Consider the following 13,316-nt stretch of genomic DNA (forward strand, 5'->3'; position numbering starts at 1 on the left):
AAAGATATTTCAAATATAATTTCATGCACGGTGAAATATTACAGATAGAATTTAAAAATATATATATATTTATGCATCATACATTTGAGCTATGTCTCTATATTCGCATATATAGTTAAGCTAGATCTATGTCTAATATCTATAAATTAAATCTGGGATAGAGCTTTCATGGAATAATTTCTGCATCTTAGTTCATTTTTATTAATAATTGATAGGTAGACTGTTCTGGTTCACAGTTTTCTCGACGACCAGCAACAATTATGAAACGTTCAACATGCTTCACATGCTTCTCTATCCTACTCCCGCGCGCTCATCAATTCTCGAAATCGGAACAAGAAAAATTCTTTCGCAAGGCAGCTTGTGAACAGTTGTTTTTTTCTTTTTTTAATCCATTTTTTCTTTTTTTTTTTAATCAGAATTATACCAGTGTGTCATTGATTATATTTTATATATTACAATTTCTGTGACTTCGTATAGATTCACCACGCTTGTACACCACTTGCAAGTATCACAAGTCGAGGAGAAGAGAAGTCTCACTTGCATCCAACACGAATTCATCTCTCGCATTATTTAGAAATCTAGCCATCTATAATATGGATAATCAGTCGCTTTTCCTGGAAAAAGGACATTGTTCTCCTCAAATAAAGTCTCATCGGAAAAAGAAAATATACTTTCTTCCAAGTATGCTGTACTCGAACGCCTACTTTTGAGTTTCCTTTTTTAGCACTGAGTATAAAGTGGCTCGCAACGTGTCTGATATGGGCCGTTATTTTACACCCGCGATACTTTTATGGGATACCGCCGTTCTACGGTCTAGAATTCATTATTGATCAACTGTACAACCCAGCACGGAACAATTGGATTATTCGTGCAAAACGAACGGCAGTATGTTAACGTACACATAACATACAGATACTTCCGTCCCGAATAATTATTTTTCAATAATTGTCTCTTCCTCGAATCCCTCGTGGTTGATCGCCGTCACGTCCTCTACCACGATTACTATAACCGCTCCTTCCCATTCTTCCCATGTTATTGTCGTTGGGACCTCGGTTCATACCACGATTAGGTCCCAGTTTATTTCCAAAATTACCAAAATTCGAATTAAAATTATTTGGCGGGTTCTGCCCGGGGTTTTGACCGCGGAAACCAGGACCAAAACCCGGCCGGTCAAAATTTGGCGGGCCTGAGTTCGGCCCCCGGAAATTCGGCAAACCTTGAAAGTTATTACCGAATGGTCCTTGGTTTGGTCCGAATGGAGGCAACGGGCTCGGCCTAAAGTGTTGATTGGGCCCGAAATTACCGTTTGGCGGTCTAAAGTTAGGGCCAAAGTTTCCGGGTGGTGGTCCGTTAGGACCAAAACCGGGATGCATGTTAGGATGGTGCATCATGTGCATTGGACCGTCAATTCCTTGCATACCAGGATGCAGCGGTTTATTTTGCATAGGATGCTGAGACATATTTGGATGTGGTACTAAACTTTGGATCGGGGGGGTCATGTTGGGATTAATATTTTGCATATTATGGTGACTCGACATGTGAGATATACTGTTGCCTAAATGAGGTATGCTGTTACTTATGCCGGAGCCTATAGCCAGCGGCATGTTATCACGTTTATCAAAGTTCCCTGAAAAACCACCATCCCCTTTTCTGGGACCATCATTCATCGACTTCTCATCGTCCCACCGCGAATTACCGTCCCGATCTCTGTCATCGTAAATGTCGTTATCCAAAGACTTCTTCAAGGGGAATCCATGCGAACTTCTAAAGTCCTTATCCGCGTAATTACTCCTTACGTCGTAATCGGAACGTGAACTGGGCCTTCCAGGTCCGCTAGAGATGTTAAACCGTAAGTCTTCATCGCGATTCGCATTTCGAGCATTTTCACCATGAGGAAGTTTCCTGAGATCCTCGTCCTGTCCACTGTGGAAAGAGTTAGTCTCGTTGGAGTGCTGATTTGATTTCGTTCCCGTGTACCTTAAGTCGGTATCACTGGATTGCGAGTCTTCCGTCATCACTCCGCCAAAGACCGGTTGATGAATCTTCGATGTTCTGTCGCTGGCTCCACCGTCGCTCCAACCGATTAGTTGATCGAATTTCCGCTTTCCACCGCGATTCAGCGCTTTCAGCAATTCAGGATTCTGTGCAAATTTGGAACTGGGTAAAGGTGGAGGAAGTTCGATATCGGGAACTTTGGAATAATCTATTTCGCTGTCGTCTTGCAAATATTCTTCGGAATCGTCCATGTTATCTGGTGGACCCACAACGTCTCGTAGCTCTTCTATTTCTCCGGAAAATACTAGTTTATTTATGGCATCATTTCCTTTGCTAATTGCTTCTGCTAACTTAGAACCGGCTGCAATATTAGCAACGATTTTAATAATCTTAGAATTTTATTTAATATTACAGTACTGAATGTTCTCATTAACAATAAATAATGCTTACGTTCGACAGGAATCATTTTTCCGTACAATATAATACCATTAGGTGTCACTTCATTCAATGGTACCGCTCCTGGTGTGGTTTCGATCAACTGATTCACAAATGCATTTAGAGCTTCTACCTGCTCCATATCCTCAGCCTCCATCTCATTCCATTGAGCTTGGAAATTCCTTGGAATTGGTTTGCTATATGGAACTTTCTTGTTAGCGAATTTCTTTCCTTCGTCGACTGCATGATCCAAATCCAAGCCAGGGATACCACCGCTTTTGTCTTCTGGTTCGCCATCGGCATTGATTCTATCTTCTGGCCCCATACCAGGTATTACAGCTGCTTCATCAGCTATGAAATAATCGAAACAATAGTAAAAAAATTCAAAATTCCCTTTTTTTAAAATGTGAAATTATTACATAAATTTTGTCCGGAGTTTTTCATTAGATTTGCATCTTTTCAAAGAATTACGAACCGATGGTAAAAAATGCAACAAGTTATTTTGTTAATGATAAATCTAAAGACTTTTATAAAAGTAGCATTCGCATAAATTGATATGGTAAATCTAATTTGTAGAAGATTCACTCTAGCGGACATAATTTGTGCAGTAACTTAATACTAATAACAATATTATTGTGATTATTCGCATAATATATTGTGTACCAATTTCATGATCATCAACGCCAGCCGATCCTGCAGGTAAAGTGTTGAGATTATACTTGTCTCTCATTAAATCACCAGGCCTGTTTCGTGTCCAAAACTTTGAAGTGTGATCATTACTACCGGAACACAGGATGTGTCCCAGCGGGTGCCAAGCTAACGTCCAAACTATACTGTCGTGAGCTTGTTCTATCGCACCTACCTCTTTGTCGGCTCTAAAAATTAATCATAGTGTGAGTGATGTGTAATAAATAAGATTAAAAAATAGGATTAAGAACTGCGGAAAGCGTACCCAACGTGCCAGAATAAAATAGCTCCATCGCTACCACCGCTACAAAATAGACCCTCGTGACTCGGGTGCCACGCGACGCTAGAAGCTTCTTTTTTGTGACCACGAAATGTTTGAACTTCTTGACTTAAATTTCGAAGATCAAACAACTTGAGCAAATGGTCCCGCGACGCGGTTACCAGCCAATTTCCATTTTCATTCCATTTAACATCCATTACTGTCGACTTGTGTGCATGTAATGTTGCGAGTGACTGGCCAGTCTTTGGATCCCATAATTTAACCGGTTGCTGATTATCTTTGCTTCCAGAGATGACTAGACTTTTTTGTGGATGCCAGTGCACACATTTCACATCAGCACCATGACCTAAACAACAATTATATGAATATTGAATTCATTGAAGTTTGTATTAATGATTGAGCTGTTCGTTGAAACCACAATTAATTAATAAATAAAATGTAAATAAAAATATTTTTTTCTAATGTTAAAGAGTAAATATAATATAATAAGAGAAAATATAATATAATATATACCCCTGAGAATTCGTTCTTCATGACACCGAAGAAAGTCCCAAATTCTGACTGTTCCATCATCACTGCATGTTGCCAATTTGTGATCCGTTGGACTGAAACTACCCACCCAAAAAGAAATGTTATATTCAAACAATACGCTGTCATGTACTTATAGAGCGATTCTTTATTTGCAAATGCTCACAATGAGAATTTTCTCAATGAAACAAGTATTACAACGTTATGGAATGTATAATACATATTTGGTAATTATTATCCCATGTAGGCACATGTATAAAATATTAGATAATAGAATAGTATGATGAACGATTGATTACACGTTGAGCTTTATTAACTTTTATTGAAGTTCTATCCTTATACAACTGCAATATATTCAAAGTGGAAGGAGACAGAATATGAAAAGTTTATTAATATTCAATAGAACATTTCAGGCATATGGTACACCTTACGGACATTATTATGATATGACATCAAAATATGATCATTAGAAATTGAAGTTAAAGCATATAATAGCTTACATTTATTACTGATTTGTCATTGGTTATTAAATAGATACTACACATGCAAAGAAACAAGCAAAGAATACTATAAATATTTTTCTTTTTTTTTATGGTACCATCTGCTAAATAAATTACGTATTTGTATGTCTACACATGCATCCTTGATGAATCCTAAACATATCATGTAGAAGTTAGTTAGAATCAACCGACAAACCTATAAAGGATTATAATTTTCAAAAAATTACTTAAACCAGATACATAACAAGCGACTATTATATGGTTGCTAAAATTCTTCATGTGTATGAAATTTTTTGAGTTAAATATATGCTATATGTGTGCGAAAAACGTGTATAGGAACGCGTAAAAATACACGAATGAAATTCATTTTCAGGACAATTTAAAAAATTATTCACATAACGATAATATATGTGATCTAAGAATGCGCGTAGTGGGCTTTTACTCTGAATTCGTCTCGCGGAATAGACAAACATCAGTAATAAAAGGAAGATCTATGTGTAAATATTGTAAATAAACAAAAAACCATCTTCGACAGTCATATCTGGCACTCAAACAAAATTCACTGCTGATCAAGCAACAAACTGTTCCATTATCATGAAAGTAGAATCTCTTTTTGATGCCACATGACCACCGAGTGATATACCAAGATTGATATTTTTTCAAAAGTTCAACATTTATTGCACAAAAAAAATGTCCGAAGTGTACATGAAGTTCGTTATATCTCTCTGTTACTCTCTCTCTTATCTGCAAAAGGGCACAAGTGACACAGACCAAAGAGAAAATACTTTATTTTTATTTTCAGAGACATATGATACTGTAACTGCCTTTATTTAACTTTATTGAAAACTTGGATGATGTAAAGAAGGACACAGGATATTTATTTTTATTTAATTCCATGGGAATCTCGACTAGGTATTGCTGTATATTTCTTGTTTGTTTATTCTTCATTCTAAATATACACATTTTACCTAATAACCTGACCATATAAATTCCATAAACTATGAGCCATAAGGACCTAATTTCTTTTTTCCTACAATTTGTTTTGTTTTTGTCTCAGACCTTTCTATATAAAAATAATAAATTCATACTACTGTAATCTAGTGGACCATGTAAATTTATTTAGGTCCCTAAGACTCTATGAATACAGTTGATAAATTTCATATTAACACACGTACAATATATTTGGCAGAAAAATTTACACTATCCTTGTTGATCAACTTTAAATATTATTAAGATACATGAAGATGTAAAAATTTCAAAAATTATTAATTTTGGGAAACTAAGCAAAAATAACTGGAATTACTTGTAACAACATTTATAATAGTATTATAGCACATTAAGTTTTTTTTAAATATAGAGCCTCATAGTTTATATCACAATTAAATATCAAAATTAAATATATATATATATATAGGAAACCTTAATAAAAAAAAGTAAGAAAATCAATTTGTAATAACACGGATCTCATCACGTAGTATAGGGAATGTATTTTCATCACAGACTTTATATCACAGAAATTTTTCAAAACTTGAGAATATCTTCACCATACATCTAATATATCAGGAAATCTTTCAAATACAATTTATGAAAAATTTTAGAAATCACCTGTGTACCCATACAAGAATTAATATTTTTAAAACAAAAATGTTGTAAAACCAGAAGAGGAAGAGAATGAGAGTCATGTCCAATATCTTAACTACAGCAAGGATGGACGGATCATCGATAACAGTGGCGCAAGAGACGTAAGGACTAGTGTGGTGGATGGTATACCTGAGTCCTCTAATCGCTTCTTTGTGCGCCTGAAACATCTTGACGTTGTTCATATTGCTCTGCCAATACTTCACATAGCCTGCATGATCTCCTGTGACCATCCAGCTCTCATTGTGCGACCATACCATTGTTCTCACTGGACTATCATGTGCCTAAACAGACAAAAACAAATATTTGATTAATGCATCTAAAACTAGTATACATTCTACACAAAAAGTAATACAATGTATTCAAGCTTTAAAGTTTTGGTCCCTATTTATGTCCAAAGCTCCCTATTTATACATATAGTCTTTTATTTAAATCACAAAGTTACAAATGATGATAATAAATTACAAAACAATATTAATAATATACAGAAATATTTAATTACTGTTAAACTATAATAAGGGGCATAAAATACCTGCAAAATAGTTTCAAAATTAAAGGTAAGACCATTCCACAATGTAAATTCTCCACTAGATGCACCAGTAACAAGGCGTCTTCCCTCTGGTGTCCAAGCCATACAAAAAATAGGGCAGCGCATTTTATTTGTTGCAGTCTTCACAAATCTTGTGGTGACTGCATTTATAGGATTGTCAACATAACTAGGTGGTGGAAGCAGATCAGGGTAATACATCACATCTGGCTGTAGGGCGCGTCTGTCTCTGTAATCCCTCTGCCATACTCGATTCTACATATAAAATATGTAATAACACTATTCATCACTGATATCACAAAACTTTGCAAACCAAATTAAGAATCCTACCTCTAAGCTTTTTATAATGGCAGAATTATAATCCACAGTTTTACGCATAACAGATTTCCTAAGTCTTTTGCCATCAAATTCATCTTGTAACGTATCTTGACCAGCCGCAACAATTTTGGGTGCATGATAAGGTCTGAATGGTTTAAAGAAACCCCTTGTTCCATCTCTATGATTAGTGTATCTGTGCTGATAACTTCCAGATGTGTTTATTGTAGTCAAATTAGGAGGTGGAGCTGATAAATTTGGAGTGGCAGGAGGTGGAACAGACATATTAGGTAAACTTATAGCTGGTGGAGGATTTGCAAATTGAGTATTTGCAGACATAACAGCAGTTGTTAATTCTGTAAATAAACACAAAATATGTTTCTTATTATTATTCCATGAAGTAAGTTTAACATTATTTAATCTTTATTAATGTTATATTTTATATATTCTTCAAATTATTTTTATTCAATTCACATATGGTATATGATACTCTATTGGGTTATCCAATAAATGGAAAAACTTAGAAGTCTGACCTAACTATTTGCTCTATTTATTATGTTTAAAAAGACTATTTAAATTTCAATAAAGTAGCAATAATACTGTGGTTGTTTTAACACATTTTCTGATGAACTAGAGATCTACAACGTTCAAATATAAACGAACAGAAACTGTACTTTCACAATATGTGAAAATCTAATACCGATTTCTATTGGTAGAAACATACTTCATGCATTATTTATCTTTATTATTGTAAATTTCAAGTTTCCTTTAATCATATAGTATAGCAATGAGCAATATATAATAATTAAGAACGAGTACAAAACCTATCGGAATCGGAATGTTACTAAAGGTTATACGAATTATTTTTCGAGAGAAGCTAACCAATTCGACAAACTTTATTAAAAATTCTACATTTCTCTAATGCAAAGTGAAGCTTGTTTACAAAAACTGATAAACAACCTGCTCATTAATTGTGAACAAATTTTCTTTGATGCTGTTGCACTGTAAAACGCTTGTCACATCTCCCGAACGTGTGTGGATCGAGCGAGTGGCGATAATTCAGCCCGCCGCCGTTAGATGTCTAGCAACTTTCCTTCACTCCGGCTTTCTTCTCTATATGTTCTAATATCCCGTGCAATTAAAGCAGGGGTTGCGAGCATAAGGCCTACTGATGAGTCTGGTTGGGTGGTTCCGAGACGAAACGCACCTTTCTTTTTCGTTCCATCCTTCTCTTTTGTTCTTCGGGATGCGACACGCGCTTTAATGTTGTATCTTTTATAGCTTACAACTCTGCAGGTGGGGGAATAAGACACAAGCTAAAAACTTAATACTTCCTTACGTTCTTAGATTCACTATCGAATCCGAACGTTAACACGTTTTTGATATATATTATACACAATATCACTTGTTATTTCCACCGTTTGTATAAAAAATGTTTTCCAAGTAATATGATGAAATATATGTATTGAAATGACTATATTATTTCCGAAACAATTTTTGGTTTCACGCTTTATATTGATGTAAATTTAAACACACACGAGCAAACAATGAGAAAATTATATGTCCCCTATATACTATGGACGCCATTACTCATTTGGATGATCACATCCGTTTCATTCGTATCCACTTCCGATAGTGATTTTGATAAATTGCTGTAATGTATATATTATGATAGAATTTTATTAACTAATAGCGTTTCATATATAGAATAGATAAAAGTATATTCGTATTAACCTAATGTTTCACTTTTATAATGAAAATTTAAAAATTTTAAAAATTGATAGGGATTTTTAAGATATTTTAGAGATTCTAGGAAATTAATACATTTCATACATCATATCTAATATACCTGAATGTTACCTTTTTGAGTTATCTGATTTCTGTATTTTTAAGATACATATTAATAAAATTTTTATTATCATTACTATATTTATTTAATTTTATTTAATTCCACAAGAATAAAAATTCATGTTTCATTACTATCGTAAAAAGAGCCACCTGTTATAAGTTGCCAAGTTAGCATCTTTAGCACAATTAGCATTCTTGCGTACAAAAATGTAAAGTGGTGCAACAACAATAATAAATATAAATATTAAATATATGAAATTTTATTAGAAAATTAATTATAACTATATATATTTAAAAAACTCCAATTTTGTAAAAGAATATAGTAAAAAAAAATATAAATCATGGATGATAAATGCGTCATAACAAAGCTTCCTCATCACGTACAACAAAAATTGTGTCATACACGACCTCCTTATAGACAAGGGAAAAGATTGACGTCTGTGAAGGTAGCATTGTGAACTTGTATCCTATCATATATAAAATTATGCTTAGTAATAAGTAATATTTTATAAGTTACTTTCTCATATTGTATATATCATTTATTATAAAATTGAATACAATTTTCATAAATCACACGATGAATTTCTTTAAATAATAACAAATTTAAGTTTACAAATAATTTTATTTTAAATACGTAGTTTATTTCATAATTTGCTATCATTTTTGGTTGTTTGTAATATTTCCTTGACACTCTAGCTCTATGTAACAGGTTTATACAATAAATGATGAATCAAAACACTTAATGATATGTGGAGTACCAAAACTCCAATTAGGTGATGAAGTGAGAAAGCTTGTTGAACCTTATGGTAATATTAGAAAGATACATGTAGTGTCTGATTATCCCACAGAGGAATTTACAGAAGCATATTATATACAATATGATCGTATACAAAATGCAAGGTTCATACCTTTTCATATTTCCCTAATACCTTTTATATAATTGAATTTTTGTAATTTGGTAATAAAATAATCCATGTCATTGTGTCTTATATTATACATTATATAGAATAGCAAAACGATTCATTGATGGCAAAAATTTTTATGGAGGTTCACTACATGTTTTTTATGCCCCTGAACTTGAAAATATCTCGGAAACTAGAGCTAAGCTCCTTCAACGTCGAAGAGAAGTAGCTATACGTATAAGAAAAAATCAACATGATATATTGAATCCAAATACTGATAAATTTGTTCCAAAGTATGTAAACAAATTATGCAGTAGCATAAAAGACTTGGCTTGTTATTATAATGGAATAACAACTTTTAGAGAACAGTATAATAGAAGAAAAAGAACACCTGCTTTACCACTGACAGAAGAGCGCCTCTGGCAACAATATCCTGGAGAAACATTATTTTCTATTTATGATGGTATACCACAAAGTCTAGATCCAAGGCCAATATGTGAACCTAGTCTACCATCAACATCATCTGAATATCAAGCAGATACCGCATCTAATTCATTGCAAAGTCCCTATTATCCGACTGAAGCTATTATTGCTCAAGCAAGTGAATTTAAAGAAACTACATCAAAATTGGACTGTGTAAGAAACAAAAGAAAAAATTACAAGGGACAGTCTATTAATAATAATCTCAAAGTTAGAGTTGTCAAGCCACAAATTGTCGATACAAGTGCTATAGCAAAATGGGATACTTCAAATAAGAATATATTTTCTAATCCAAAGAAGGCTCGGAACAATATAATTATTAAATTAATACCAAAAAGTGAAAATGAGAAAAAAAGGATTGTAATAAAAGATCCAAGGTATATTACATATTGCATTTTGTATTAATTGTACTTTCATAATAAATTATTATTATCATATTGTTTAGTGTTACCCAGTTAGTACAACCAAGCGAAAATCTGCAGTTGTCAATTGAAAAAGCCAAATCCCAGGTACGAGCAGCGATGCAAATGAACAACAAGGAAAATCCATGATTTTATATCAAGACAAATAATAAAAAGTTTATTCAAAGGATTATTTATTTTACATCAAGTAGATACGCACTATTCCAATCAAATAACACTTATGTTTATAATTAATTTTTACAATTATTTGAATTTGTTTAAAATATATAAAAAATATAAACTATGTCTAAATTTGTCCTATTATAAAAAATTAATAAAACCCTAAATGATAACCGTTGAATCTGGATCCCACTGTATACCACCTAATTTCGATTTTGTAGTATGTTTCTTGTGTGGTGGTGTGTTTTCTTGCAATATTTTTGAGGTAATACCTTTGTTCCTAAATACCTGTTGTGGTGATTTTATTAATAATGTTTGTACTTGTCCATTATTTGAACGATTTCCGAGAGGAGTTCGAATCTGAAAATAAAATATGAAAACTTTATAATAGAGCATAAACATTTATATTTTAGAGTCGCGCTGACTCGATTGACTGGGACTCAAACTCGTGGCTGTATGGTCAGGTTTCGAATTTCAGCTGGCACCTTTACAACTCGATTATAAATCATAGTTGTATTGTGCTTATTTCAGCGTGGTTTCTGCTGATTCAAAATCCACCAACTCATTTTCAAATAAACGAATAAATCGTGGTGATTCCGATTTACTGGATTTGTGATAATAAACATTAATAACTGAATTTTAAAACTTTGTTGTTAAAAACTGTACTTCAATAACATTCAATTGTGATGTTTCATAATATGAAAATTTTAGAAAAAATATATCTATACTGCAACTACCATGTCTGCAAAATAATTTATTAAGTACCTTTGTAGATTCACTTCCATCTTTATTAATAGAATTAGAAAATTTCTTTTCGTCTATTGGAATTTCCACTTCTGATTTTAGATTTTTTTTCTTTTTTCTAATTGTATCTATTTTAGTTCTTTCACTTTCAAAATTAGCTAGTTTTGCTATATTATCATCATCAAATGTTATAATTACTTCTTCTTTAGATACTTGTGCTATTTTTTCTTCAATAATTTGTACATTGTCTAATTCACTTGTTTTTAATTCTTGAGGCTCATCCAATATCAATGAATCTCTCCATACTTTAATTATTTCATCGCTGGTAACACATGTTTTCTTTTCTTCTATATCCTTCTTCACACATACATCATTGAACTTGTTTTGCCCTGAGATTCTTTGAGATTCACTCGGATCTTCCAATTCTTCCTTCGCTGATGCAAATATTTCTTTATTAGATATAATAAATTTTTGAAATAAGTTTTTTACATATTGTAATATAAATTAACTTTGAATTATTAAGAATAATTTCTCACCAATCACTGAAGTAGATTTATTTCCAGATGAATGACTAGAATATAGTGATTCAGGTGATTTGGATTTGTTATCGCAATCACTAATGACTGAATTCAAAGAATTTACATCAGTTGTGGCTAAACTACGTGAAGCCTGTACTTCAGTAACATTGAATTGTGATGATGTTTCACAATATGAAAATTTTGGATAAAACATATCTGTATCGTAACTACCAGCTCTATGTAAAAATTCTTGAGACCTTGCTCTTAAACGTTTTATAGATTTTGGCATTAAAATTGGCGTTCTGTCAAAATCCGCAGCTGGAGATCGAGGATCAAGTCCCAAGATATTAAAACGTTCCTTTTCTATATCAGTAATTACCTTTTCATTATTTAAATTACTAGTTGTTGGTGTTGAGGGAATATCTGTATCTTTATCTTCCTAAAATAGTTTAGTGAGCCTTATAAATTATTGATAATAATACAATTTCTAAGCCATGTTATAATATACATAATTTACCATTGTTGGCAGTTGTACTTTTGGAATATCTATTACTTTTGGCATACAATGTTTCATTGGAGTTAAACATAGCATTATTTTATCTATATCTGTTTCCAAATACTGTTTAGTTTGTAAATGTTTTGGCATTGCTGATATCATTTTTTTATTTGTTCCAAATGGTGTACAATTCACCTATAAATATTACAAATTTTATATATTGTGTATTATTATACAACTTGTGAAAATATATGTTAACTTGTGTTAAAATTACTTCTATTGGTGTACGATTTATTCCACTTGTTATTGATCTAGGATCAATTAATGTTTTACGAACTATTGGTGGAGTTTCCATAATGTCTGTCTTAAGAGTTACTTCATCAGTAGATAATGGACATCTTATTTCTTCTTTTTCCATTTTATTGTTATAAGCCTCAGTATTATGAGCAAAAAACTTATTAACATAATTTCCCATTATACGTTTTCACCTAGTAATTCAATAAATAAATTATGAATATAATTAGATTGCACTTGCATAAATAAACGACACTTAAATCATTTGTTTGGATACATAACAAACAGTAGCACATTTTGCTTAGCATTTTAAAAGTATTTACTGGTAATTTTAGGTACATTTAATATTGTATAAAACTTAAAAATTGTGTGTGAACTTACTTTATATATATAAATTAAACCCTTCAAAAATGCATACAAAACACAGTAAAATTCTTAACGGGCCACTGCTTCGATCTTAAACATGGTAAATCGTAATTACCTTTTGAAAATTAAATTAACCGAATGACGAAGTCTTACCAACATGTG

The 13,316-nt window shown here is 32.5% G+C and overlaps 3 protein-coding genes across 6 annotated transcripts; 1 reads left to right on the forward strand and 2 right to left on the reverse strand.

The window, feature by feature from the left end:
• Nucleotides 1-50: 50 nt before the first annotated feature.
• LOC117210485 lies at nt 51-8,527 on the reverse strand. 2 transcript variants are annotated; one of them, XM_033453553.1, is made up of 9 exons: nt 7,886-8,527; nt 6,941-7,281; nt 6,596-6,865; nt 6,196-6,347; nt 3,911-4,008; nt 3,383-3,743; nt 3,094-3,305; nt 2,446-2,781; nt 939-2,356 (listed from the first exon to the last, which is right to left on the reverse strand). In XM_033453553.1, exons 2-9 carry the CDS (start codon nt 7,262-7,264, stop codon nt 939-941), a joined length of 3,171 nt encoding a protein of 1,056 aa, XP_033309444.1. In that variant the 5' UTR covers nt 7,265-7,281; nt 7,886-8,527. The 2 variants fall into 2 exon arrangements, with proteins under 2 accessions (XP_033309445.1, XP_033309444.1); XM_033453554.1 differs by lacking the exon at nt 7,886-8,527 and having other exon boundaries at nt 51-2,356; nt 6,941-7,264.
• A 282-nt stretch (nt 8,528-8,809) lies between these two features.
• On the forward strand, nt 8,810-10,743 carry LOC117210493. 3 transcript variants are annotated; one of them, XM_033453573.1, is made up of 5 exons: nt 8,810-9,219; nt 9,483-9,673; nt 9,780-9,968; nt 10,038-10,532; nt 10,601-10,743. In XM_033453573.1, exons 1-5 carry the CDS (start codon nt 9,115-9,117, stop codon nt 10,704-10,706), a joined length of 1,086 nt encoding a protein of 361 aa, XP_033309464.1. In that variant the 5' UTR covers nt 8,810-9,114; the 3' UTR covers nt 10,707-10,743. The 3 variants fall into 3 exon arrangements, with proteins under 3 accessions (XP_033309464.1, XP_033309466.1, XP_033309465.1); XM_033453575.1 differs by having other exon boundaries at nt 9,083-9,235; nt 9,470-9,673; XM_033453574.1 differs by having other exon boundaries at nt 9,083-9,235.
• A 49-nt stretch (nt 10,744-10,792) lies between these two features.
• On the reverse strand, nt 10,793-13,311 carry LOC117210492. The gene is made up of 6 exons (XM_033453572.1): nt 13,170-13,311; nt 12,769-12,982; nt 12,516-12,689; nt 12,017-12,437; nt 11,502-11,914; nt 10,793-11,096 (listed from the first exon to the last, which is right to left on the reverse strand). The coding sequence occupies exons 2-6, from the start codon at nt 12,967-12,969 to the stop codon at nt 10,899-10,901; spliced, it is 1,407 nt and encodes a 468-aa protein (XP_033309463.1). The 5' UTR covers nt 12,970-12,982; nt 13,170-13,311; the 3' UTR covers nt 10,793-10,898.
• Nucleotides 13,312-13,316: the final 5 nt, after the last annotated feature.

The sequence above is a fragment of the Bombus bifarius genome, unplaced genomic scaffold (assembly GCF_011952205.1).
Source record: "Bombus bifarius isolate JDL3187 unplaced genomic scaffold, Bbif_JDL3187 scf7180000008206, whole genome shotgun sequence".
Taxonomy (NCBI): Eukaryota; Metazoa; Arthropoda; class Insecta; order Hymenoptera; family Apidae; genus Bombus; species Bombus bifarius.

What these genes read in the sequence shown, in the direction of transcription:
- LOC117210492 (XM_033453572.1), bottom strand. Translation starts at nt 12,969, where the DNA reads ATGGGAAATTATGTTAATAAGTTTTTTGCTCATAATACTGAGGCTTAT. An exon ending in AAGTACAACTGCCAACAATG is followed by an intron (nt 12,438 to 12,515) that starts GTAAATTATGTA and finishes AAACTATTTTAG; the next exon opens with GAAGATAAAGATACAGATAT. An exon ending in ATGGAAGTGAATCTACAAAG is followed by an intron (nt 11,097 to 11,501) that starts GTACTTAATAAA and finishes TTTTATTTTCAG; the next exon opens with ATTCGAACTCCTCTCGGAAA.
- LOC117210493 (XM_033453573.1), top strand. Translation starts at nt 9,115, where the DNA reads ATGGATGATAAATGCGTCATAACAAAGCTTCCTCATCACGTACAACAA. An exon ending in AAAGATTGACGTCTGTGAAG is followed by an intron (nt 9,220 to 9,482) that starts GTAGCATTGTGA and finishes TCTATGTAACAG; the next exon opens with GTTTATACAATAAATGATGA. An exon ending in GATCGTATACAAAATGCAAG is followed by an intron (nt 9,674 to 9,779) that starts GTTCATACCTTT and finishes TACATTATATAG; the next exon opens with AATAGCAAAACGATTCATTG.
- LOC117210485 (XM_033453554.1), bottom strand. Translation starts at nt 7,264, where the DNA reads ATGTCTGCAAATACTCAATTTGCAAATCCTCCACCAGCTATAAGTTTA. An exon ending in ATTTTATTCTGGCACGTTGG is followed by an intron (nt 3,306 to 3,382) that starts GTACGCTTTCCG and finishes ATTAATTTTTAG; the next exon opens with AGCCGACAAAGAGGTAGGTG. An exon ending in AAAAATGATTCCTGTCGAAC is followed by an intron (nt 2,357 to 2,445) that starts GTAAGCATTATT and finishes CTAATATTGCAG; the next exon opens with CCGGTTCTAAGTTAGCAGAA.